At 37.2% G+C, this 27808-nt stretch overlaps 1 protein-coding gene across 2 annotated transcripts in view; it reads right to left on the bottom strand.

Annotated features, from left to right (window-relative positions):
• Nucleotides 1-27808, bottom strand: part of LOC108701460 (partitioning defective 3 homolog B) — a 653761-nt gene that overhangs the window by 43825 nt on the left and 582128 nt on the right. For both annotated transcript variants that reach the window (XM_018236176.2, XM_041576955.1), the window contains one exon: nucleotides 26354-26427. In XM_018236176.2, the coding sequence (XP_018091665.1) occupies nucleotides 26354-26427 (74 nt within the window). The remainder of the gene's footprint in view (nucleotides 1-26353; nucleotides 26428-27808) is intronic.

Raw genomic sequence — 27808 nt, 5'->3', positions numbered from 1 at the left:
CCAGGGTATATCTGTTTTATGCTTGTATGTGTGATACTGGAATGCAAAGGATTTGATTAAGTATAACAGAGATCTAAGAATAGAGTAGTATAGTAAATACAAAGCAGATCATTGTGGGACAACAGCCCATCCAGCCAACGGCCACCTACAAGGGCCAATGCATTCACTAACTCATTCATTGACCGAACATATTTTATCCTGAACATACATAGAGAGATAGATAGATAGATGATAGATAGAGATGATGATAGATAGATAGACAGACAGACAGACAGACAGACAGACAGACAGACAGACAGACAGACAGACAGATAGATAGATATAGCACCCAAGAAAAAATATGCTGGTGACTTGTAGCACATTTTGAAGAACAATTAAGGATATCGATGCTCATCAGTTCTCTACTGATACCATTTACCTCGTTGTGGCATTTTCCATTACATTGATAAGTGACACTAATGCTGGGGTCAAAAAGGGCACAAAGCGAGTTTATGTGCTAGGCACAGATACTTTCTTCCAGGTACATCAAAAACATACACACAGGTTACCTGGTTTCTACTAAAATAGATGTATGAATGGTACACACTTTGGACTGTAAGGTTTAATGGGACAGGGACTGATGTGAATGATGAATAATTTCTGCATAGTGCTGTGTAAAGGATGTTGGTGCTATATAAAGAACGATAATGCTATATAGATGCCTGGCTAATAATATTTAAACTTCAAGGCATTCTATCACAGAAGAGGTACTGAAGAGTTCAACACATTTTAGCAGATTGAAATACAAACAAGCTTATAGAAAACCTAGTAACCTTTCCTGTTCCATAAAACAGTGAGTTTCAAATGTTTAACAGCAAATTAGCACTAAGTTGACTGATGCTGATGAAACATAAAATACATATTCCTGATAGCTAAAATTAATTTTTGTGGGTTTGGTTTTAGTTTTTCTACGTGTGTAACAGCATGCAGTTCAATTTTTCACAAACAATTTCTTGACCATTTGTGCAGTCAAATCATTTAACAAAGAAGTGAGAGGAATGGTATCAGCTTCTCATGTAGCGAAGAAAAATGGGCAATTATAAAGGTCAGTGTGAGAAGCAGCAGTCCATCAGTAACAAAGGACAATGCCCTTAGAACTGTGCGCTACTGTCTAGTTTGTCAGGAGTTAAGAGGTATTCTCTGAACAGGAGCAGGGTGGCTAGAGGGCTATTTTAGTGAAAAGGTTGAGAAACACTGTAACTGAATGAGAGTTTTTTTTCAGTTTCTGAGTCTTTTCATCCTCCTGTTTTTAGTTAACATTTCCCGTAAATAATCAACTTCTAAAATGTTTTAACAAAAACAAGATAAAAAATGTATTTCTAAAGTATTCAGTGTAAGTGTGCCCGTGTAGTTATTAGCACATTGTGTGCAGTGTATGTTAGTATATTATAAGACCTCAGTTCTTCTTTATAGTAGTACTGCAAAAAAAGATAGAGGACATTTTTTTTAAAGTGACTCATTGGAAACTCATTGGAAAACACTCTGTCAGTGGAGCCAAGGTTTGATTATTTGCTTTACCTCCCAAGGGTACGCCAGACACTAGACTCATTTTTAACCCAGTTGGCAGGATGTTGGTGGGAAGGAGATGCGGATTATTAATTCCTATGTAACTGTACACACAAGGTAAAGCCATAACTGAGGGTATTTTTGACAAAAGTAGAATACTGCACAGCTTTACAGTTTAAGGGTAACCGGTTATAATCAATCTCATGGGCACAGCTGCATGTGAATCAGAGAGACAGCCTGCTCACCTTGTGTAATGCATGAGACACAGAAAGATAATTTTGTGCTTAAAACGAATTCTCCATTGGCATAAATTAGATCGTTAGCTCTATGGAACAAAAATCACTACAAGGGGAGAACATAGAATTGAATTTAAAGTTAAAACAGTGCTGTAACACCACATTCACAAACTCTTAGCTTAATTTGTAATGCTTAGAAGTCTTCATACATCAGTTGTCTGCAGAATCTAAAAGTCAATGCATAATGAAACAATCAGTTGCCTTTACTACACCTGTTCTGTCTCATTAGCATTAAACCTCTGCCCTTTGTGATTACCAAAGGAAGCGTTAGAATGTTAAATGCTGCAATGAACACACTCTGCTGAAGAACAATGTGAGTTTCGTTCTTTATATATATATATTACTCCAGAGGATACGATATGTCTGTGTCCTTGTCTTTTTTCTGTTGTATTCAGTCATCTCTGACTTGATAGAAAATTTCCTTCCTTTAGATGATGAGGAAAATGCCTTCTAAGTTATATATTCACTTTATATACATTTTCTTATTATATAAAGATGCCTTAAGAATTAAATGAAGCAGGTAAGAGAGACGAGTGCCACGCGGACCTTGGAAATAGTTTTTAAGAAAGGATTATTAACATCACTGGAGCCAAGTCACATACAACACACTGGTCTAATAACTAGAACATGTTAAGATTAACAAAGGTCCAGGACCAGATGGTATTCATCCCAGGGTAATTAGCGAGCTTAGCTCTGTGATTGCCAAACCTCTTTACTTAATTTTTCAGGATTCATTGAGATCTGGCATAGTGCCGAGAGACTGGCGAATTGCTAATGTGGTGCCTCTATTCAAAAAAGGATCCCGTTCTCAGCCTCAAAACTATAGGCCAGTTAGTCTGACGTCAGTGGGAGGAAAGCTTTTCAAAGGGTTAATAAAGGATAAGATACTGGACTTCATAGCAAATCATAATACTATGAGTTTCTGCCAGCATGGTTTTATGCATAATAGATCTTGCCAGACTAACTTAATTTCTTTTTATGAGAAGGTAAGTAGAGACATCGATTCTGGGATGGCAGTGGATGTGATTTACTTAGACTTTGCTAAAGCATTTGATACAGTGCCACACAAAAAGTAACTGGTTAAATTAAGGAATGTTGGCCTGGAACATAGTATTTGTACCTGGATAGAGAACTGGCTAAAAGATAGACTACAAAGAGTGGTGGTAAATGGAACATTTTCAAATTGGACCAGTGTTGTTAGTGGAGTACCGCAGGGCTCTGTACTCGGTCCCTTGCTTTTCAACTTGTTTATTAATGACCTGGAGGTGGGCATTGAAAGTACTGTTTCTATTTTTGCAGATGATACTAAATTGTGCAGAACTATAGGTTCCATGCAGGATGCTGCCACTTTGCAGAGTGATTTGTCTAAATTGGAAAACTGGGCAGCAAACTGGAAAATGAGGTTCAATGTTGATAAATGCAAGGTTATGCACTTTGGCAAAAATAATATAAATGCAAGTTATACACTAAATGGCAGTGTGTTGGGAGTTTCCTGAAATGAGAAGGATCTATGGGTCTTTGTAGATAACACGTTGTCTAAGTCTGGGCAGTGTCCTTCTGTGGCTACTAAAGCAAATAAAGTTCTGTCTTGCATAACAAAGGGCATTAACTCAAGGGATGAAAACATAATTATGCCTCTTTATAGGTCCCTGGTAAGGCCTCATCTGGAGTATGCAGTTCAGTTTTGGACACCAGCCCTTAAGAGGGATATAAATGAGCTGCAGAGACGTGCAACTAAATTGGTTAGAGGGATGGAAGACTTAAATTATGAGGGTAGACTGTCAAGGTTGGGGTTTTCTCTGGAAAAAAGGCTCTTGCGAGGGGACATGATTACACTTTACAAGTACATTAGAGGACAGTATAGACAAATAGCAGGGGACCTTTTTACCCATAAAGAGGATCACCGTACCAGAGGCCACCCCTTTAGACTAGAAGAAAAGAACTTTCATTTGAAGCAACGTAGGGGGTTCTTCACAGTCAGGACAGTGAGGTTGTGGAATGCACTGCCGGGTGATGTTGTGATGGCTGATTCAGTTAATGCCTTTAAGAATGGCTTGGATGATTTTTTAGACAGACATAATATCAAAGGCTATTGTGATACTAAACTGTATAGTTAGTATAGGTATGGGTATATAGAATTTGTGTAAAAGTAGGGAGGGGTGTGTGTATGGATGCTGGGTTTTCATTTGGAGGGGTTGAACTTGATGGACTTTGTCTTTTTTCAACCCAATTTAACTATGTAACTATGTAACAAGGCACAAAGCACTGAATATAAAGCTTAAAGAGGGGCTGGCACTGGCTTCCATCATGGATCCATCACCATATTGTTCCGAAAAACTGGCCCTCGGTACCACAGAAGTTGGAAAATAAAAACAGGGCCTAAGAAAACTATTGTATGTTTAGTAAGTGTTCAGAGGAATCTTGAATTAATTTTAAAAGGGTTAGCATTTCTGCCTTACTGGAGACCTGAGGTCAATCATAAGGACAGCATAAAAACCCTTACCAACACTTTCAGGTGACAGCAGGAAAATGGCAGATATGTTGCCTTGCAAGGTTTTTTTTCTTGCTAAACCAGCCATCTCCTGCTTGTTTGCTTCCTCTAGGCCATTATTATATTGTGTGCAAATAGGCTGACAGCAAGTAACCAGTTTTCTCTGGTTTTTACAGGTCAAAGAGCAAATGACAGGGAAATTACATTTTATCCACAAATGTGGTGAGGAATGTTTGTGGGACTTAAAAAAATTGCTGATTTTATTAAAAGTAGTAAAGCAATTAAAATAAAAATAAAAGAGCCTTTGATAATTATTCTGCTAGTTGCTAATAAGCTCGAATACAATCACAGGTATTAAGCTGATAAATTGCGGTGTGTGGCTCCGCAGGGTGATTGAGGCTGGTGATATAATATATAAATATATGTATATATTTCTGCTGCTGAGAAGTGGCAATACTGTCTGTTTTCCTATAAAATATTCAGTTTTCATTTTAAGACACTGAATTTTAGACAGCGAAATGTGTACTCCAGGGCATGTTCCAGTGCAAATAGCAGCATAAATACTGTTGCTTGGCTTCTTGTCCCCTCCTACTGTATGTATGTGGAATGTGCTTTAAGGGGCGGCTCTTGGTGCCTATGTTATTGCTTTTTTAAGAAAAATTTAAAAACCTCCCCAGCCACCGCCAGTGGAGGAGTCATTCCTAGAGGGCGTGACATCACACATAATGGAAGTGATATCACTGCCCTAGAGTGGCACCGGACCTGAATACAGCACTGACTGATTTTAGAAAGGTTATTTTATGCAAAATGACTTGAACCTGGGGTTTTCCGGATTTTTCCATAATTTGGATCACCATATGTCTGCTAAAATAATTTAAATGTTAAATAAACCTAATAGGATTATTTTTCCTCCCAATAAGAAATATATTAGTTAGGATCAAGTGCAAGGTACTTGATTAAGGTACTTGATCCTGAGTACTAGGGAAGGTAAGTGCAAGGTACTTGATCAAGGTACTTGATCCTGAGTACTAGGGAAGGTAAGTGCAAGGTACTTGATCAAGGTACTTGATCCTGAGTTCTAGGGAAGGTAACTAGCGAGACCACAACCCTTGGTGTCCTGCCGTTAGCTCTCTCCTGAGTACTAGGGAAGGTAACTAGCGAGACCACAACCCTTGGTGTCCTGCCTTTAGCTCCCTCCTGAGTACTAGAGAAGGTAACTAATGAGACCATAGCCCTTGGTGTACTGCTGTTCACCCTCTTTGTGATATCCACAAATAGTAAAAATTATATCCACCTTATGTATTTTTGTTTTCCAATTTTGGGTCTGGCTAGGTAAATTCTGAGATATACCTGAAATCTCACAAGACATGATATTTTAAACTTTAAGTTATTGTATGAGTCACTTCAAGTTAAATTGGTGTTTGCATACTAGGGATTCACCGAATACAGGATTCGGTCAAGATACTGCCTTTTTCAGCAGGCCTAATTCAAGTGTCTGGCAGAACCAAATCCAAAAAAATCATGTGATTTTTCATCACATACAAGGAGATATAAAATGTTCTAACTGTGCATGCAGTGAACGGTTCACTTTCCCCCTTTTCCCCTAATTTACATATGCAAACTATGGTTTGGATTCAGTTCGTTATTCGGCCAAATCATTCACAAAGGATTTGGACAAATCGTAAAATAGTGGATTCAGTGGATCACTATTGCATACAGTATGTGAATACCACTTTGTGGGAATCACTATTAAACATGCAATGTAATATGAATTCAATGTAATTGAAGTGTTCAACATTACTGAGGAAACATCAGCACGGTGTAATGTTTGGTTGTTTTAATGATTTATTGCACAAGTCACTTTCATGGAGGTTTTTTGTTGCCCATATTGTAATAATATCATTTTATGAGAACCACTATTGTGAAAGCCACTTTCACCTGGTTTCAACTTTAATTGAAATAAATTATATAAAAGGTGAATATTTGCAGATAATAGGCACTAGTCACTTTAACAACCACAGGGCAAAGAGGAATAATCTTTACAGAAACTGTGATTTTACAAGTAATTTAAATATTGGTACAAACGTATATTTAAGTATAAATAGTTTATTTATACGGTTTTATTATTACAGGAAAATCATTACTAATAAAAAATGGAATTTATTCGCTCATAATGGACTATATGGGATGTGGCTTTTCTGTAATTTGGAGCTTTCTGGATAATAGATTTACAGATGATGCATCCCTTGCCTATCAATGTTTTTATCAGTTTAAGAGTGTCAAAATGTCAAATTGTGACCATGTACATCAGAGCCCCTACTGATTTAGTGTAGCTTCCCAATAGGTACTCACAGGGTAATATATGCCATTGTTCATTTTAAGCTGCAAATGGGAAAATAATAAATCATAATTCATAACACTACATAAGATTAAAAGTGTCCTAGAATCTCCTGACTGGGATATGGTATAGCAGAAGTAAAGGCTGAAGTAAAGGCTGCCTTAAGTGGGTCGGATTGTTAGATATTGGTCATCTATACTGTTTGGTAGCTTTGATCTTTTTTTTAGCTGATGAGCTTAATGAGTAGATCTCAACACATGTATGAGGCATCTACAGATCTGTGAGTGGGGGCCTTTAATAAGAGGCCCTGCCATTGTGAGAACCATAATGACATAAAAAGCAACTTAAACAAGATTGTAGCCACTTGCAGTGAGAACATGTAGGTCAGACATAGGTAATACTGTACATTAACTATAGAAACACACACTCAAACCATAGCATGGATAACTCAAATGAAATATATACTTTTCAATATAATTCCTTAATAAGGGTTTGTTTAGTAAGAACAAAAAATATATTAAAATTAGAGTACAGGTAGGAGATACCTGTATATTATCATCTGAAAGCTCTGAAACACTGCCGTTTTCCATAGGGTTGTATGTTAACAAACAATTCTTGAATATTACAAGTCAAATTTTCTGTAATGATTAGATTGTACTATTAGTGCCTCCTACTTAATGATAACTAATAGTGATGGGCAAATAAGTTTGCCTGGCACGCATTTGTGTCGAATTTCTGAGTTTTGACACTGGCGAATACATTAAGGAAACTTTCAAACAAAAATTAATCCGCGTCAAAAGATTTTGGACGCCCATTGACTTTAAGCCGGCGTCAAGATTTACACGGGGGTCAATTTTCAAGTTTCACTAATTTTTCACAAATTTTTTGCCATTTTGTGAATTTCACGAGAAATTCGCTAATTTTTCAGCCAACAGGAGAAATTCGCCCATCACTAATAACTAACCTTGCATAAATCCACCTTGATGGCACATATTGGTGATTTTTATGTTAAAATGTTTTTAGTAGCCTTAAGGCATGGTGGTCCACATTATGTAAAGATCCCTGTAGTGCTGTTTATGAGAGGAATGCAGGTTTTCTAGCAGATAGGCCTAATACACAAGGCCCTCTCCAGCATTATCATTACTGATGTACAAATACTGTATGTATAGTGGAAGCTGCGATACCATAAATGTGTTAATTTGGGGATAGGGTGTTAGGAATGCGTTTATTATTCTAGGCCCAAGGTCCTCTCGCAATTACAGAGGTTTCATTTTGAGAAAAAAATTGTGTATTTTGGTGTATACTGTATTACTAAAGTTGTTTCCTCATAAGTGATAGGGAATACTGAATAAGGCAATAATATCAACCAATCATTTCATGTCTTTATGGAGAGTGTTTTATGTCTGATTTGCAGTAGCGTCACTAGAGGGGGGCAGGCCCTGGTGCGTGACGCGCAGCCGGGCCCCGTCCCCCTCCGTACGGCCGCATTTGCCTGTGGGGCGTGAGCTGCCGGGGGGCCCTGAGGGTGTGTGGGCCCTGGCCCGCTCGCACCCCCTGCTCCCCCGGTAGTTCCGCCACTGCTGATTTGCTCAAAATGGTCACTCATGTGTAATATAGTTGGAGGGTTTTAATCTCCATGTGTTATAAAAACTACATTTTCACTGATGTTCTCCTAAATCAGTTTTCAGTGTCATGTCCCCACTACTTTTCCCTGGAGCAAAAGGAGACAAAATACTATAAAACTCCCATTATTACCATACTTTAAGAGAGAAAGCAAAAATTGCTGAGTAACATGTGCAAACTTCCATATCTGTGCCACATTCCTTAACTTTGCCATATAAATTACAGTACATTACCCCTATGTATTGTATAGCAAATTTAGGCATTATAATTTTTGCTGTGTTATTTCCCTCTTTACTAGACTTAAATTCATCAGGATGTTAACTAGACAGGCCATTACTGCAATGTATGGATCAGTTGTTCATAACCCTGCCAGGCCATTTCTAGGTCACCATCCAATTAGCCTAAGCCCCATTGGCTGAAGAAAAATTTGGCCAGTGCTGGAAAATCAATTTTGCACCATCTGTGTTTTGAGAAAAGGGGCCTTGATGGAATGCTACTTGAAGCACATACTGTATAAAATTAAACTGGACAGGTAAAATATCTCAACACTTTAACAGAATTTCATTTTCTTACCTATGACAAAGTCATCATGCAAGGTTCAGACTGCCTTTATCTACAGCCTTTGTGAAAAATCACAATACTGCTTTGAGTCTTAATAGCTCCTTCTGTAAGAGTATATTTCGATTAAGGGGCTATGCTTTCCTTTGTGGCTGAGTAGTCTGCCATGTGTTTTTTTTCCCCTTGGTCCAGGTAAAGGTATTAAAGGTATTGGCGTAATGACAGTAGGACTCATTTATGTCCAAATACGCAATGGGCAACCACTTTTATTAAAGCTACTTTCGTTTATATCCGCTATTTGCACTTACATAAGGTTATGCTCCTGCCTCCTGTAAAGCACTAATCCACTTTTGAGGCACTGTGCTGTGCAAACCATGGAGCTGCCATCACTTCAAGCGTTCCTCAATGCCCTGCATCTATCTCTGAAATCCAGCTGCTTCTAATAAAATCAGGCACACGTCATTCATATGCCAAACACCATAACTGACACCAGGCAGACTTGCAAAGTTATTCGGTCAATTGCCTACATTCGTGATATAGCACATGCAGAGTTGGATCCATTTTGACGAATCAGATGCAGTTGCACAGGCACAGCACAGTTGAGTCAGACAAATTACCATAGAATCTGATTGAATGTAATGACGCATTAATTCTGGGGAAAAAACTGGGCATTGTAGCAAAATCATGGCAACTGCATCTTAAATTGCAGTATTCATAACATGCTTTCAGAGTCAAGACAATCCGCTTGAAAAAGAAACTGAAATGTTGTAAAAGCTTATTGTGCTTCTCATCTTAGTTAATAAAAGTATACACTTTATATTGTATATGTTATGCTTTAATTCTAAAATGCTACTCTGCTTTGTTGGTGAATTGTTCTAAAGGGGGAAATTTACCTTTGAACCAAAGTATAATGTTGAATTCCCTTTTTTACATTAATTGTTATTTCTGGTCCATTTGTTCCATGTGCTTCAGGCAAGAGTCACTCTGAATTTATGAAGCCATTGTGATTCCACACTTTCAGGTGACACATACACAGATGCAGAAATGGCCTAATATCATTTATAATAGACTTTATTCTGAAAGATTTTCTGGCAACCTGTTTGATATTTAGGATGCCATGAATTGAATCTGTATGCAGGTGCAGGTATTTTCATTATCCTTTGGGATAACTACTATTTAGACATTTATATTCTCTGAATTTGATCTTGGATTAATTTAAATCTGAGCACCCATGTACCATACTATATATATATTTAGTATATAGAAATGCACAACTGTACTTATGAGAATACAATATAATAGAAAAAGTGTGTAATAGTTATTTTATTTATGCAAGCATTAAGTTCTGAATTTCTGATTATTTTTCTGTATTGTACAGACATGTTTTTGAGCTCCAATTATACCAATATAAAACTGCAAATTGAACAAGTGAATAATATGAGTATGCCAGGATTCATTGAGATCTGGCATAGTGCCGAGAGACTGGCGAATTGCTAAAGTGATGCCTCTATTCAAAAAAGGATCCCGTTCTCAGCCTCAAAACTATAGGCCAGTTAGTCTGACGTCAGTGGTAGGAAATCTTTTCGAAGGGTTAATAAAGGATAAGATACTGGACTTCATAGCAAATCATAATACTATGAGTTTGTGCCAGCAGATAACATTCAGCTGGAGCACAAGAAAAGATCTAGAATTTGCAGCTATAATTACTCCCTATGGAAACCGCACATACAAAGTCATTTATGACTACAATCTTTTTAAACCTTGATTTTGAAATAACAGTGTGCTCCTTGTCCTAAAGTCCTAAAGTAAAGTGCCTTGGAAATAATATCAAATAAAACTTTCTGTTATAGGAACCCCTGCCAAACAAAAACATGATGCCCAGTAAATCACAGTGATTTAACTTGGCAGGGATTCCAGTATAAAAAAAGCTATATTTTATGGTACTGCCAATGCATCAGCATGTAGGAAGTTAAAATACTGTCAATTCAAACCCAAGTTTCTAGGCTTGGAGTAACTGTCAATCGTGTGTGTTCATTGAAAGGGAAAGCAGCAGAAAGTAGGACAATGCTTCCTTCATCAATAACTTTATTACTGGCCCAACTCTATAGAACTTCAGAGTGGCAAAGTTACTCTAATTTGTGATTTCCACAGAGATCATTTGTAACTAAGTTTAGTAGCATTGCAGAAAAAATTGTATGTAGAGGAAAAATCGAAGGGTAGTTTTAATTGTTTGCATAAACTATTTCCCTTGGAAATAATTATATTAATATGAATACTTAAATCATTGTTCTATTTACATGTAACTGAAAAAAGGTCTTTCGTTAAAGAAATATTGTCATCTAAAAACAATACAGATTACAGGTTAATTTAAATTCTTAAAAGTGTAAAATGGCCATACCAGGGCCTCTATTGGCCGATGACTTTGCTGCTATTGACTGAATTAGAAGCATATTGGGTCATGGGTCAACATCTTTCCATCGCATATCTGCTTGGGACTTCAAGATCAATAAGAAAGAATGTATAGTCCCATCATGTCAGGTACATATTGGGACCTTGGCAGGTCTGTAGAGGGCCACAGTGTGAGTCCACTTATTATTATTATTACACCAAATTAGCAAAAATGATCATGTGTGGGATGTATAGCTATTATTATTGTGAGTTTTGCTTGCATAAAAAAATGTAGAATGGTCAAGTATCCTTTTGAAGGTTCTGTTTGTTGTGTAATTTGGCTAAATGTTGGTTAGGGTTACAAATCTATCTTGTAGTAAACTGTAACTTATGTCAAAGTATTTTCAGACTGCACTATGTTTTACCAGACTACCATCACTCAATTTATCTGTAGTGGTCCATGAATTAAAGCTGTTATGCTTTCTCAAGCATCTCACAAATATTACTCCATAATTAGTCCTCATTCACTGTGGTCAAAATGAATTGCCCAAGCAAGCAAATCTCCCACTTCTCAGCTAAAAGTCACAACCCTATGTACAGTATATATGAGTGGGTGGCACTTAATATCATTAAAGGTATCCTGTCTTCGGAAAACGTGTTTTTTTCAAAACGCATCAGTTAATAGTGCAACTCCAGCAGAATTTTGCACTGAAATCCATTTCTCAAAAGAGCAAACAGATTTTTTTTTTATATATTCAATTTTGAAATCTGACATGGGGCTAGACATTTTGTCAATTTCACAGCTGCCCCTGGTCATGTGACTTGTGCCTGCACTGCTTTCTGGCAGGCTGCTGTTTTTAATTCTCAATGTAACTGAATGTGTCACAGTGGGACGTGGGTTTTTACTATTGAGTGTTGTTCTTAGATCTACCAGGCAGCTGTTATCTTGTGTTAGGGAGCTGTTATCTGGTTACCTTCCCATTGTTCTTTTGTTTGGCTGCTGGGGGAAAAGGGAGGGGGGTGATATCACTCTAACTTGCAGTACAGCAGTAAAGAGTGATTGAAGTTTATCAGAGCACAAGTCACATGACTTGGGGCAGCTGGGAAACTGACAATATGTCTAGCCCCATGTCAGATTTCAAAATGAAATATAAAAAAATCTGTTTGCTCTTTTGAGAAATGAATTTCAGTGCAGAATTCTGCTAGAGCAGCACTATTAACTGATTCAGTATCCCTTTAAACTCTCTGAAGGTCAGCAAGTTCTCTGGTATCAGGAAACACCTAAGTGGAATGCCGTACACCCATCATCTTGCTTGCAGTTACTTGGAGGCCTATTGAAACCATGAATAAACTAATTTTCTCTAAAACCACAAATGCTATGTAATTTACTGAAATATTGAAATATGAAAGGCACCAATAAAAAAAAAACCACACAGAATGATGCACTAAGAAAAAAAATTTGCATTTTTTGGACAAACTAGCAAAAAACCCCAGAAAACCCTCTAAAAGTCTGAATGGCTAAAAAAAAGGTCCATTAGGGTCAGTGCAGCTCTCATTTATTTCTATAGGCCCTTGACTTCGTGGTTTTTAAATGTAATAAATCTCTACTGTTTAGCGTTTTAGAGGAATTAAAATTTTTAGACAAAGAATTCAATTTGTGAACAGGCCCGGATTTGTGGAAAGGCCACCTAGGCCCGGGCCTAGGGCGGCAGGATTTTAGGGGGGCGGCATGATGCCCAACAACACCCACTTTGGTTCAAAAACACTGGGGATGCGCTGGAGAAACAATAGTTTTTTTTAATTTCCCCATTGATGATGAACATTTGCACGAATAAAGGGGAGGGGACAGGGGCGACGAACGGCAGTGGGCCTAGGGTCGTCCTCTATGTAAATCCGGCCCTGTTTGTGAAGAATATAGAAATTCAACTTTTAGTGCACAAAATAGGATTTCTTTCAAAAGAGTTAGGCCAGCAACTAGGGGGTTTAATTTTACTACTCCCTTTTATTACGACATACTCAAACACATTGGAGGTTTTTATTGGAACGTTTATCCCAGCGCATATGTATTATTATTAGCTTTTTAAGCAAAAGCATATAAAATAAAAGCTGCCATGAAGGAATTTTTTTTCTTGCTGTAGTCCATGTAACTTTTCCCAGTAACTCTCACGAGGAAGCTTACATTCTTAAGAATATTTATGGCTACAATATCTCTACCAATATAGTTGGAAATTCTCTGCAATCACTCAGCATGGAGAACTGCAAACAGTTCTGCAGAACACAACATTAATCTTCAGAGGACCAGTGTGAGGGATAAAAGCCTTTCTATGATTAGAGGCTACACAGAAGTATGTGTAATGTCTGTCTATGCTATTTTCATTTGAATAGGTCAAAATGGGGTGCTGAGGGTATGACTGCTTTTGATACTGTGGCCTGCTATTTATGACATTTCTCTTTCCCTCTGATCTAGAGAAACTGATGGTAGGTTAACAGATTTGCCTTATAATCTGTACAGTTGCTCCAGGCATGGTCAATTAGGGCTATAGCTTATGGGCGTTTCATAATTGCCGAATCTTTGAAGGTCACTTCCCAATGGCTACATTTTAAAAATGGCCAGAGCTCTTTTTCTGTTAACAATGCTTTCCTCTGTGTTTTCCTGACTTCTTTCACTCTGTTTTTGACAATTCACCTTAAGGACTCCATACTCCTGGCTCTAATGTTCCTGTTCCTAGAGATTATTCTCAATGTGTACCTGGTTTTTTTTTTCCTATCCTGTTTCTAGAATATTCTGATCAGCCTTTTGATTGTGTTCCCTGGAATTTAAATGCACGTTAAAAAATAATATTGTTAGTCTCTTCTGTGCAGCAATCGCCACGTTTTTACAACAGTTTTCTGCAGAAACTTTGTTTGATCTGCACACCCCCAACCCACCCTTTTTCTCAGGGAGATAATTTCAACCTTTATGTTCACAACAGATAAGTCAAAAGAATATTTACAGAACATTCTCTTGCTATTGTTCTGTCCTGAATATAAGTAGAGGTTGACCCAGGTAAGTCTAGTTCACTGAAGGGGGCAGGCTGGAGGACAGAGAAACAATGTATCAGGCCTTGGTAACTGGACCTTCCAAGGTCATGGCTTTCCTTGATAGACTTTTGTGATTTGATTCCATTATGGGCTTCACCAGTTTGAAACCCTTAGACCAGGTATCCCCAACATTTTTTTTACTTGTGAGCCAAACTAAGATGTAAGAAGTGTTGGTGAGCCCCACAAACATGAAAAAAGTTATTTGATGATTCTATAATTAGTTATTTGGTAACCCGATATGGACTGCTAGCCTGCTGGAGACTCTGCTTGGCATAAAACTGTGTCTTTGTGCTTCCAAAACTAGCCTCTAAAGGTGGCCATACACTATAAGATCCGCTCGTTTGGCAATGTTGCCAAAACGAGCGGATCTTTTCCCCAATATGCCACTAACGTCAGGGCTATATTGGGGGTATTCTGAACATTCGGTCCTATGGCCAAACAATCGGATTACGACGAGTGCAATGGGCTCCCAAGGAGAAAAATCAAACCTTCCCGATCGATATAGTGTCCAGGTATTGATCGGAAAGACCCGTCAGAAGCCTCCTTACAATTTCTCCTTAGATTGGCTGTCAAGTTGGTCTAAACGACCAGTATCGGCAGCTTTATCTGCCCGTGTATGGCCACCTTAAGCCAGACATTTAAAAATGGGCACCTACTTTTAGTCCTCTGGGAGCAACATCAAATGGGTTGGTGTGCAGCATGTTGCTCATGGGTCACTGGTTGAGGATCCACTGCCTTGGACTAAGCGTAAGCAAGTGTTACCAACGCTAAAAAACTACTTTTTAAAATATGAATGTACATTAAAAGTTACCTATAGGTCATGTTGATCATTTTTTTGCGAAGAGGTTTGTTTTTGTAAATAATATTTAGTTGATGTTCCTAAACCTGACTGTTTTGCCAACCTGACTGTCCCATCTCAGCCTGCTAATTAAAGTTTCTGATTCTAACAGACTTCTGCTGCACAAATATGGCAGCCCCCTCATACATGAGCACAGGGAGTCAGATGGGTAATGTAAAAGCTTTGAGCAAATACTTTATGGCAAAGTTATAAGTACTAAACAAAGCCAATACTATGATAGATGTAAAAATGGTTTTAATTTCTGGTGTCAATATCTCTTTAAGGTTGAAAGACTGCCCTGGACTAAGAATTTCCAATTCCCTTGAACGAATGGACTAAATTACATCTAAAAGGACATCAACATCAGGGCCATAAACCAACTAATCCTGAAAGGATTAGGCAAAAAGTCAGTAGTAAAGAGTCAGCCAAACAACATATCAGTATAGACAGGGATAGTCTATGAATTCATAAACTAGAGCTTCAGAAGAGCACTATGCCCATATCTCATATATTCAAGCTCTCTTATTTCCTTAAACCCTACATTTAACAAGATGACAAATTACATTGCATAGACATTTTATGTATTTGCAGAACTAAATAGAAAATGTTGATTGTTCCAACAATGGAAGTTTGCAAACTGTCCATTGTCTGTTGAAGACAGACAATGGACAGTTTGCAAACTTCCATTGTTGAGGTAAAAACCCCCACACCCTTTGTGTAGTTCACAATTTGCATTGAGACTGGTTCAAGGGCCCATTGGATGGAGCAAAAATAATAGTTAGAATAAATTAGAGTTGCCTACAGCTCTCTGTAACTGCCACCAATACCAGAGATCCCAAAAGCAATCTATCTACCCTTTAGTGGTAAGTATCATAAAGATAGCAGGTGCCGGTTATAAGTCACAGAGGATCAGACCAGCACTTGTTTAACAGCTGCCCCCCTTTTGCAAACATTTTGTCAGCAGGCGAAAGCTATATATAGCAATGGCACAGTCTAAGTTTCTTACTCTGTGTGATGCCGTCCTGTAATGTAGTCTGAAATAACTGCACAAATCAAAATAATGTATACACGTGTGCGTGCATGTGTGTGCATACGTTTCACTAACACAACTGAAAGCTCTGGCATTATTACTTCAGGTGATAAAAGAAAGAACTTTGATCTAAGACTAAAATAAATTTATACAAAAAATATCAGTATGTGTCTTCAGTAAGTTTAATTGGAAGAAAATAGACCACAGACTGCCACCTTTTAGCATGAGAGCAAGGACGTGCCCTTTTGAACATGAATATAAATTAGATGGCTTTTTTGTTGTTCTAGCGGAGAAGCAGCACTGAGCTGACAGTAGGAATCTCCAGCACTTACACCATCTTTCATTAAGATTCAAAGAGCCATTACTATTAAGCCAATGGCATTTTGCCCTGCAGCAGTATTTTTTTCACCTTCTCTAAGGCTCCATATGGGTTCCTTTTCGATACTCAACCTCAATCTTTTACTTTAATTGTATGTATTATAAAGCACAAGAGACTCCACAGTTGCTCTTTGCTCTAGAGTGCAAAGGACTTGAAAAACTAAAACTGACATACAGTGGAATTTTAGAAGTAGGTGTCCTGTTTCATGTCAGTCTAGAGACATTAATAATTGTTAATATTGTATATAGGAGCAAAAAGCCTCTGGTATCCTCATATCTGGGTAAGATGTTTTAATGCATACTGTCTTCACTTTAGGTAATTATATACTGAGGTGAAGGTTAGATGTATAACTACTCTTGGCAGCTGCTGTACAAATGCTTTACCAATCAAAAGTTGACGTTTTTGCCAATGAACCTTACTCCTATCACCCTTGTAGCCCTTGAATGTGGCTTTGTCCATGGAGATCATAATTTATGTATCACCAGCATATTAAGCTGTGCTTTTATTAATTCACTTCCAAGGAACAATACACAAGAAACAGCAGACACAAAATTAGAACTTACCGTAGTTAAGCTAGCAGTGTAGATCCCCATTTGATAACCTAGATAGCCAAGCACTAAAAATGTTACTTGTAAAAAGCAGGCTTTATACCTTTGTCCAACAATGTCGGAATCTACTTATTATCCCCATTGTCTGAGAAGAAGGGCCCAAGTAAATGCACAAAGGGAGAAATTTAATAAAAAATGAAAAATCATGAAACTATTTAGCAACCTGTGAAACAAAAACTGCTAAATGTATAGTTTGCACCAGTGAGAAATAAAATGTCTTGAAAAAGTTAGACCACCCTTAAGCAGGTGGTTTGCCTTTAAAGTAACAGTAAAACTAAAAAAATTAAAATGTTTTAAAGGAATGACAATATAATGAACTGTTGCCATCCACTGATGAAACTGGTATATTTGTTACAGAAACACAACTATAGTTTATATGAACAAGCTGCTGTCTAGCCATGGGGGCAGTCATTCAAAGCTGAAAAGGGGAAAAGGCACAGGATACACAGCAGAAAACAAGTAAGCTCTATAGGATACAATGGGATTATTCTGTACTTATCTGCTATCTACTGTGTATCCTGTGCTTGAATGGCTGCCTCCGTGGCTACACAGCAGCTTGTTCATATAAACTAGCTGTGTTTTTATAGCTAACATACCAATTTCACCAGTGAATGGCAACAGAGCATTATATTGTCATTCCTTTAAAACACTTTAATTTTTGTTACTGTTCCTTTAAGTTAACTTTTAGTTTGTAATAGAATGGCTAATTCTAAGAAACGTTAATGTATTAATTTCTATCGTTTTTGAATTTTCATTTTTCTTCTATTTCTTCTTCTGACACTTTCCGGCTTTCAAATGGGGGCGACTGACCCCATTTAAAAAACAACTGCTCTTTAGTGTTATTTTTTGCTCATCTTTATATTTAGGCCCTCTCCTATTCATATTCCTGACCCTTATTTAATTCAATGCATTAGGTTGCTATGGTAATTTGGAACAGCAATTTGGATTGCTGAAATTCTACACTGGAGAGCTGCTGAATAAAAAATGAAATAACTCAAAAACCACAAGAAATAAAAACAATAAAAATAATTTGCAAATTGATTTTAGAACACCACTCTCTATATTATACTAAAAGGTGGCAACCCCTTTAAATGTGCACCATGCACAATTAAAATATACAATGTAGATACTGTATAATAAAGAAAATTACATGGTGAAACATGAATTTAAGTTAATTTATGAAATTCTTCCCATATACAACTATTATTACATCCTCCCAAAACCTGTAAAATGTAGTTGATGGGAACAGTAATAGCTGCTCAATATCAACTCATGAATCGGTTCATCCTCTCTGTAGATTTTGTATGTAAAATGACATCCAATCAGATGGTGCTAAGTTCGTAGCTCTTTTGAATTTAAAATGTACCTAGTACCATTCTGAAGAGTATGCGAGTACATGCACTGATACTAGTTAACTCTGGAATTTCACTTGATTGTATGATGTCCCTGGTCAGTTAATCTTGTTTTATTGATTTCTGTTAAAATCAGAATGAAACAAACTGTGTGATAACACAGTGCTATAAAACTTGCCTGCAAGCTCGTATTTTATTATTATTAACATGTATTTATATAGCGCCAACATATTGCGTAGCATTGTAAAGTAAATGTGATTATACAACTAAATCACATGAATTACATACATAGAACATATGGAGTAACGTACTTTAGAATGCATTTCAAACAATTGCACCTAAATATTTAACCAATACACCCACTTCTAGCAGGCTGGACAGAAGAAATTCCTTGCGAATAATATAAAGGTAAATGCAATTCAGGAATTCCCGTCACTGCAAATGAAAACTATTATTACATACAAACAATTAACATTTTTTGGAAATATATTTCTGTTTCAGAACAGAAAGAATACCTTTGTGTAACCTATTCATACTGCACATGATGGACAGATAAAATATACATGTGACATATGTGATGTGTTACACTTCAGACCACACAAGAATCTAGAATATAAACTTCAAAGCTTTGTCCCAGTTGGGCTCACATGTTGTATTTTCATTATGTAACACTGATCTTTTTCCACATTCCATGACTTGCATGTGCATCTTTTATAGGACTATAAATGCACATTTCAAATGTAAAACCTGCCACATAAGAACACAATTCTATTTACAAGACATTTCTAAACACAGTAATGCTATCAAAATAGTATTATAGAAATATATTTTTATGGGGTTCAGGAAATAAAAAAAAAAAAAACAACAAAATAAAACCTATATAGTATCCCCATAATAGCCAAGTCACCATGCAAAGTTGGTGTAGAATATTAGATAGATAGATAGATAGATAGAAAGATAGATGATAGACAGATAGATTGATTGATTGATAGATAGATAGATAGATAGATTCAGGATTTATCAACAACTTTTTACCTCAATTCAGATCTTCTGCACTAAAACTCATGATTTTGAATTATGATTTCAAAAATGTTAATGTTCGATATTTAACTGAAATGTAAGACTTTGGCATATAAAAGCTTACAAGTTCAAATAGAGTTTTCAAAATGTTTTAATAATTGAGATTATTTTGTGACACTTTCTGCAACTAATTTCAAAGGCAAATATTCAGTTCAAGGTTGCGTTTTTTTTTAAGCTAATGTAGCTCTCGAGAAAGAAAGCTGTAGGGGTGTGTTTTTTTTCATACAACAGATTTGTATATAACTTCATACAATTTTGTGTATATGTGTGTATGGCAGCTGCAAATTTTCATCGGATTGGACCAACAGAAAGGTGACCATTGCATGTCTGTCCTCCTATATTCTCCTAATAGAAGGAGTGGCCATAAGGTTAATGGTCTCTCATTCAATAAAAGTCCATTCATTTAGAGAGTGTACACAACTGGCCTTTGTATAGTTACATAGTTAAATTAAGATGACCATACATACATAGATCTGCTTGTTCTTTGAGGTCGCCATATGAGCAGATCTCTCCCTCATATGCCCACCTTGAGGTGGGTGACATCGGGTTGATTGTGGACCCAATGATCAGATCACAATGACGAGCATATGTGGGATCGGATCGAGGACCACATCAATGAACAGTTTCGAGCCTTGATCAGATGGGATTTTTAACCCTGCCTGATCAACGTTTGGCCAGATATCTATTGGGGATGCCCATCGGTGGGCCCCATAATCTCCCCAATAAGCTGCCAACTGAATCTGTCAGACCTTTAGGTTGAAAAAAAAGTCCATCAAGACCATTAAACCCCTCCAAACCAAACCCAGTGCCCAAACATACACACACACTCATATCAACCCCTCCATACACTTTATATACCATTATATATATTAATTGTATATTATAGATTGTAGATTGTATGTGTATGGTCACCTTTATCTTTACAGAAAAAAAAAGACTTAAGGGGGTTCTACCTGATATCATGCTTAAAAGCAAATATATGATTTGTAGTTATGGGTTATTAGACCTGGTGCAAATGTTGCTACTTTTTTTATAAGGTAATATTATAACAGGTACAAAGTTTACTCCAGTTCAACAACCCATAGCAGGTAGTTGTTACTGTTGCGCTTGAAATTTGAAATAAAACACATTAAGGGTAGCCTTCCGGCCGGCTAGATTGTAAATCGATGCCGAAGTTTCCTTGCGACTAATCTCCCCAGAATCTTATAGGTCACTAGAGCTTTAGAAAACTTTGTGTATTGTACAGTTCCCCCCAAAGCTTTTCCACACTGAGTGACATAAGGATTGATGGAGTATGAAAACTGTACTGGATAATGGATATAAGAGTCCATACATTATACAAGTCTTAAGAAAAGGAGTTTCAGAGATAGAGTGCTGATGTGGGCTATTCTAATGTAGGAGTTGCAAGGGAGGTGGAAAATAATATGTTTATACTGTGTATTTACATTTTATATACAACTTTAATAGGAAATATACAAAAGATAAAGCATATAATGATATCAATAAAATAGTAGCTTTAATTTTATTATATAGTCATTTTAAGATTCCATAATTAATTCCTTAATCTAAAATGCTTCTATTTTCTGCCTTTAATCAAGGTATTGCACAACTCAAAGGGCTCAGTTTACATTTCAGTGACAAATTACATTTCCAGAGGTCGAAGCCAGCTGAGATTAGCGTCCAATAAGCTCACAGTTCAGTGTTTACTTTAAATGCTCTCCAGACAGAACTACCAGTAGTTATTGTGTGCCCCCCAGCAACGGGTGAATGCTGAGCTGGAGTGTATTATTAAGCATGAGTAAATCCTATCTCTTTTAAACCACTGTTAAACAGGCTTCATTTTCAGGCTGCCAAACCCTTTCAGGCCAGTTTCAAGATATGAACTGATGTGGCAATAACAGAAGAAGCTCCTCATGTCAATTGTATTGTTGCACAAATGGTGATTTGCAGTCATGAAAACTAGACAGCGAGAGAAGAAAGGGGTCCTTGGCGATGGCCCCAGTCAATGCTCCAGACAGCAATTTGGTAAACACTTGTAATATACACAACTTACTGAAATCAGCACTAGAAATTTCCCTTATCAGTCAGGCAAGCCCATGACATACAAAGGAAGACCTCTTACTGAGAGATTGAGAGAAAGAGTGTGTGTTTCTGTGTGTTGACATAAAAAAATTCTACAGCTCTGGCATTTTCCTATGCACTAAATTTGAATGATATCCTTACAAACAATATGTTCTTCTCTCCCTCTCCCCCACATGCTACATCTTTCTCACACCTGCTGCTGTGCCCTACCACCCTCATTATCTGATACAAGATCTGATATATATTCAAAAAAGAAAAATGCATGCAAAGAACCTCGCATAAAAACATTTAATTGTGCAAATTCACCAAAATGTGTCAACATATATGTCAATAAACAATTTCATGAATAAACAAGTGTTCATAAACATAAACTGGTGAATATGCACAATTAAATGTATTGACATATTTATTAACATATTTGTTGACACATTTTGGTGAATTTGCACAGTTAAATGTTTTGATGTGAGGTTCTGTGCGTGCATTTTTCTTTTTTGAGTATACAAATACATGGACCTATGCACAGTGCTCACCAATTGCCACCAATGACCCATTTAAACAACTGAAAGGCAGAGGTCCATTGAACCATTTGAATATGTTAATTGCCTTCCTGACATTCTAGTTCTTTTTCGTTGGAAAACTCGGTTCGAATTTGATTCGAATTTCGGGTCGGGACCATTCGATCGAATATTAGACGTTCAAGTTTTTCATCGATAACCTCCTATTCGAATTGTGAGTACATTAGAATTCATTAAAGTTAACAAAAATTCACATAAACTCGAAATTCAACCTTTGATAAATAACCCCTAAATAAACCCATTTATGTACAGTAGTTGAAGGATTAGTGGCCATAGATGTAACAATTATGATCTTTCCTGGATAAATCTTTCCAGGAAAGATTGTTTGTTTCAATGCACATGTGAAGAGCTGAATCGTCAGATATACAGGTAGAAACAATAGAATTCTACCTGTATCTGACGATTCAGCACTAACAATGGCCAATGTTCGGGTGACTTCAAAGGTGCCAGATAATTTTCTGGCCAACACGATCGGCGAGCCTACCGGTATGCAAGTGGTCTTGGTTCAGACTGAAACGTTGATTTTTATAAAAAAAAAGTTTTGCTCTTTTCAAATCCTGTAAGTTCACAGGTTGTGACCAAAACATTTGGGTTCTAAATAAATATTTGTTGCTTTATTTTTAAGACCTGTTGGGGGGGGGGGGTGTAATTAAAGTTGCAAAGAGCAAAACAATTCATACCAATAAGAATAAAAATCCACATCTCGCAATGTAATATTGTTTCATTGCGGATTTTAATTGCGCACTCTTAAGAAGTACTTGAAGGTGTCGTAATCTTTTGGAGCAAACATAATGACTTTTTCAGTAAGAAGTTTTATTACATTTACTGCGCATTGGCACAAACTCTAAAATTTGCAGTCTTCCACTGTCGGAAGTGGTCGCTAAACAGTTTCCGGGTTCGCAAAAGCTATATTCAATTCGCACAAAGCCAAATTTGTTCACTAGTGATGGGCGAATTTATTCGCCAGGAGTGAATTTGCGGCAAATTCCCGTGGTCAAAAAAATATGGACACCGGCGTCCATTTTTTGGACGGCAGCGCATTTTCGACAGTGTCGCGGGAAATTCGCAAATTTTTCAGCAAAGCATAACGGGACAAATTCGTTCACACAAATGCATAACTTTTCGCTTTGCAAATATTCCGTTACCGACTTTTATTACATTCCCCCGGTTGAGTGCTATACTTATTTGCAGTTATATTGACCAGTTAGCACCCGGGCTGTTGATATTTTGTGCACATAGGGTGGCACAACACTTCAAAAACTTTATCCAGGTGCACTGTGAAATAGACAAATACTAGGCAACACTCAGCTGTTATACATTCCACATGTTGAGTAAGAAGCAGGGTGCCAGCCTGATGTGGAATCTCAAGACACTGGGTTACACAAGATAAGGGAGCCAGCTTTATTTATTTTTTGGACTTTGGTATTGGATGAGTTAAGGCAACATAAGCATCAGTTTTCACAGAGTAAGACAACACAGCTGCTGCAACTCTGCAGTCATAACCACTTAAATAATGTAGACTGGTGGTGAATCGTATACCACAAAGCTAAACACTGTCCAGCAGAAAAAATAAACCTATTAGAAAAACAACCTTCTGCTACTCTGAGAATACAGGGGAAAGAAATCCAGTGAAAAGCTTTCAAGCCAGCCAATAAACTAATGAAACTAAGAGAAAATCAGTGCAAGTTAGTGGCAGAGGAGGCACTACAGCATGCTAAAAAGCCCTAATTGGGAAAATAAATGAGCAGGTTATGTTAACCTACTGGCTACCCGAAATGAACTCCGCTGAGGCACCAGAAAAGTTAACAGAAATGTTTTCAATACCAAATTTAGAACAAAAAAGTCACCTTCTTTTCCACTGAATTAATGAAAACAATTTATCTTTGTTATACTGATCTTCTTGAAATTAATGGCACTAATAAGTAATGCTTGGATGGCGCGCTTCTCTCTAAATTAGAGTTCCTTTCTTTCTTGGCATGGGGTACATTGTTTTTTTTGGCCAGAACTGGCCCAGAGCTTAAACATCTTGTTCTCGGACAAAATGTCTGGATGCAGTCTGACTGGAACATTTAGAATTGGTTTCCTGATATTTAAAATAAACCAACAGTGCAAACTGTTCGCTGCTGTTCACGGCTCGTTTATCTCAGGAGGACTATACTTACTGTGGCACGGTGTTTATACATGTGGTGGGTAAGACATGCACAGCTTTTGTGCCCATTTGCTGCCCAATAGCATTTTTTGGTGATTTTTTAATATACATTATTAACTATGGCCTGCAAAACAAACTCACTTAGGGGTACTGTGTAAAATGTTTAGCCAATGCAAGATCACATGGATGTGCCCCAAAGGCACCAATACATGTATTTTTCAACAATTTGTCCATCTAATTAAACTAGCAGAGTAACTTAGTACATTAATGATATAAATCCCCAATTATACAGATATCTACATAAAATAACTGCCCAAAAGCTGCCCCATCCCTGTTAAACATACAGCTCAAAGCAATGTCAACTTACATCCTTACAGCCTGGCTTCCAAGAACTCCCTTCACCCCAATGTTTGAGAGTTTTGTACTATTGCTTTAGTTTAAAGATACGTTTGAAAGTCACCAGAATAAGAAATATAACAAAATATATGTTATATATGATATATGCAGATGATTGTTAGGCCTCTGATATCAAAGAAAGGAATACAAGCAAATACAAACTTAGGGGCATATTTATAAAAGGTTGAGTTGTATTTAACCCGAAATTTTTTTTGAGGGTATCAAAACTCAAATTTTTGGGTTAAAAATAAAAAAAAACTTACATTTTTCAGGGTTAAAAAGAAACTTTTTTTCACAGATTTATTATCCCCTGAAGCTGGAAAAAGCTTGAATTTGAACATGCTCCCATCTAAAACCTGTTGAGGTGATGTAGAAGTCAATAGCATAGATCCCTTGAACCATTTGAAGATCTTAATAGCCTTCACGATTAGTGATGGGCGAATTTGCGCCGTTTTGCTTTGCCGAAAAATTTGCGAATTTCGTGCGAAATGGCGAAAAATCCGTGAAAATTTTTTTTGACGCCGGCGAATTTTTTCCGAGAATTTTCGCGGGCGTTTCGCAAATTTATTCGGTGGCGGCGAATCGCGCAAATTCGCCGCGAATTCGCGCCTGGCGAAGAAATTCGCCCATCACTATTCACGATGATCAAGTTTTTTTTGGTGGGTCAATTTAAGTTTTTTTTCTGCAGAAAACTCGATCAATTCCACTTTTCGGGTTGTTCACCTCTAATTTACTGATTCGAGTTTTATTCATTTTAGTTTCTTCTTAACTAGGAAAAAATTTGAGTTGTGAGTTCATTCGAGGTATAAAAAACTTCACAAAGCTCTGAAAATCGACCTTTGATAAAAACACTGCCCTGTGGCTTAAATGAACAGTGACAAGGTTCATTAATGAACATGAAAGCATAAAATACAAGGCTCATAGGCACAAGCATAAACCTGTTTTACATTAAGAATCAGATGTGGAAGAAAATAATTTCCAGTTGGCAGCGTGATGTCACTGCCTGTAGAAGCTCCGCCTCTATGGAAACTAAGTTGTGACTGACAGCAGAAAATATTAATATAGACTACATGGGGCTTTTACCGGCAGTTTTTTGAAGTTGTCAGCTAATAATATATAAAAAGGTTATGCATCTTAGGCTGGCATGTTTCTTTTTGTAGTTATAGCATTTTGTCTACTTTACTTCTTATTTATTGGAACTTGTGCCATCAAAACGCCTTAATCACCCACTTGCCATAATGTGAATAGCTTGAATGCACAGTTGCTTTTGCTTGACTAACAATTCGTAAAGAAGTATGCAGCAGCGCAATATTACAGTGTTCCCTCCTCAAAGTACCTCAACAGTCAAAGCAACAAGCGTTGCATAGGCCTAAAAAAGGGCTGCCAACCTGTGGGCCATTTAGCTGTAGTAAGCTGTCAATAGAAGAATGCAAGATCACAACTTGTGTAAACTACTTATTACTGGCAGACACTCAAAAATTAAAGGAAAAAAATATAAAAACCAAATGTGCATTATTCCCATAGTGAATTTTGCCATGAAATACCTGGGCAGGGATGCATACTGTCTTTCCATCCCTTCATACCGCAGACGTGAGGCTTCAGGGCTTCTAACAGGTACCTGTAAATATAAAAAAATATAAATATATATAAGTATCTGGCCTACAAGATATCAGGACTAGGACAGCCAGCCAGATCACTTACACCACAAACACAATACCTGTTAACTTGCGACACAGCAGTGACTTATTTTCTATATCGGCTGCTGGAAACGGGGACATTACTCAGCCCAGTGACGCCAGTACTGGCAGATCAATGCAGCAATTTCATTTTTTCCCCCCTTAAACTATAAGCGTGAACTTGATTTAATGAAGTGCACACAAAGGTGAAGGCCTTGACAGGCAGGCAGAATTCATTAGCGAGAACAGGTAGCAGGCAGGTTTAACTGCACTGTTCTGTCAGTGCCTAAAATCCTAACCGAATTACCACTTGTACTTTACTTTCTCTGCACGAACACTCGAGCACACTCCCAGAGACCCACAAAAGCTCCTGCAGTCTTACAATCAGCAATAGAATATTTATATGTATTCCATACAGAGCAAGGGGTTGCTAACTAAAAAATCATTTAAAATTGAGGAAAAGTAGCTGATGAATAATGGCTCTACGTCCATTGTTATAAAAGTAAACGTATTAATGAAAATGATCAAATAACGATTGTCTTAATGCCACTAATTAGTCATATTAGCCGAGCAAAGTATTTGAATATAGTTATTGTTATCAGCAAAAGGTTACCAGTAAATCATATAATTGAATAGATCCATACAAATGGGAAAACCAAAGGTAGCATAATTCATGTTGTTGCACCTAAACATACACCTAAACATACTCCTCATTGATCCTTGCGTCTATTTCCAGCAAGTGCCATTAAACCAGCCCTATCAGTTCTGATGAACTGCATGCATGTGTGCCTATTGATGAACTGGCAGAAATTCCAGTGTTCCCAACATGGACTGGAATAGGTGCACCGACTCATGGCTAAACATTCACTTCCAGAAGTCAGAACTGAAACAATACTCACAATGTCGAGCACAATAATACTAAGTTTAAATCTCGGTACAGCCACAATTGTGGGAAAAAAAACGTAGAAAATTCCACATTTCACAATCTGCAAATGTTTTCACAAAACTGCATCAAACATTGCATCAAACATTCACCAAGACAAAAATGATGCAGAGACCAAAAAGTCACCATGACAAAATATACCCATTGACTTTAATGCATTTGGACAAAAAAAGTCGCCATAAGAAAAATGCCCATTGACTTTAATGCATTTGGACAAAAATGGTGCAGAGACAAAAGAAGTTGATTTTAATGACTTTCATGCATTTGGAGTGAGAAAAATTGTCGCGCATAAAAAAATTGATGCCCATTTACTTCAATGTGTTTCACGATTTTCTTTGCAGTTTCGCTCATTTTTTGGCAAAATGAAATGGGACAAATTC

Source organism: Xenopus laevis, chromosome 9_10L (assembly GCF_017654675.1).
Source record: "Xenopus laevis strain J_2021 chromosome 9_10L, Xenopus_laevis_v10.1, whole genome shotgun sequence".
NCBI lineage: Eukaryota > Metazoa > Chordata > Amphibia > Anura > Pipidae > Xenopus > Xenopus laevis.
The sequence above is the reverse complement of the archived record's forward strand: the minus strand, read 5'-3'. Positions and strand labels throughout refer to the sequence as shown.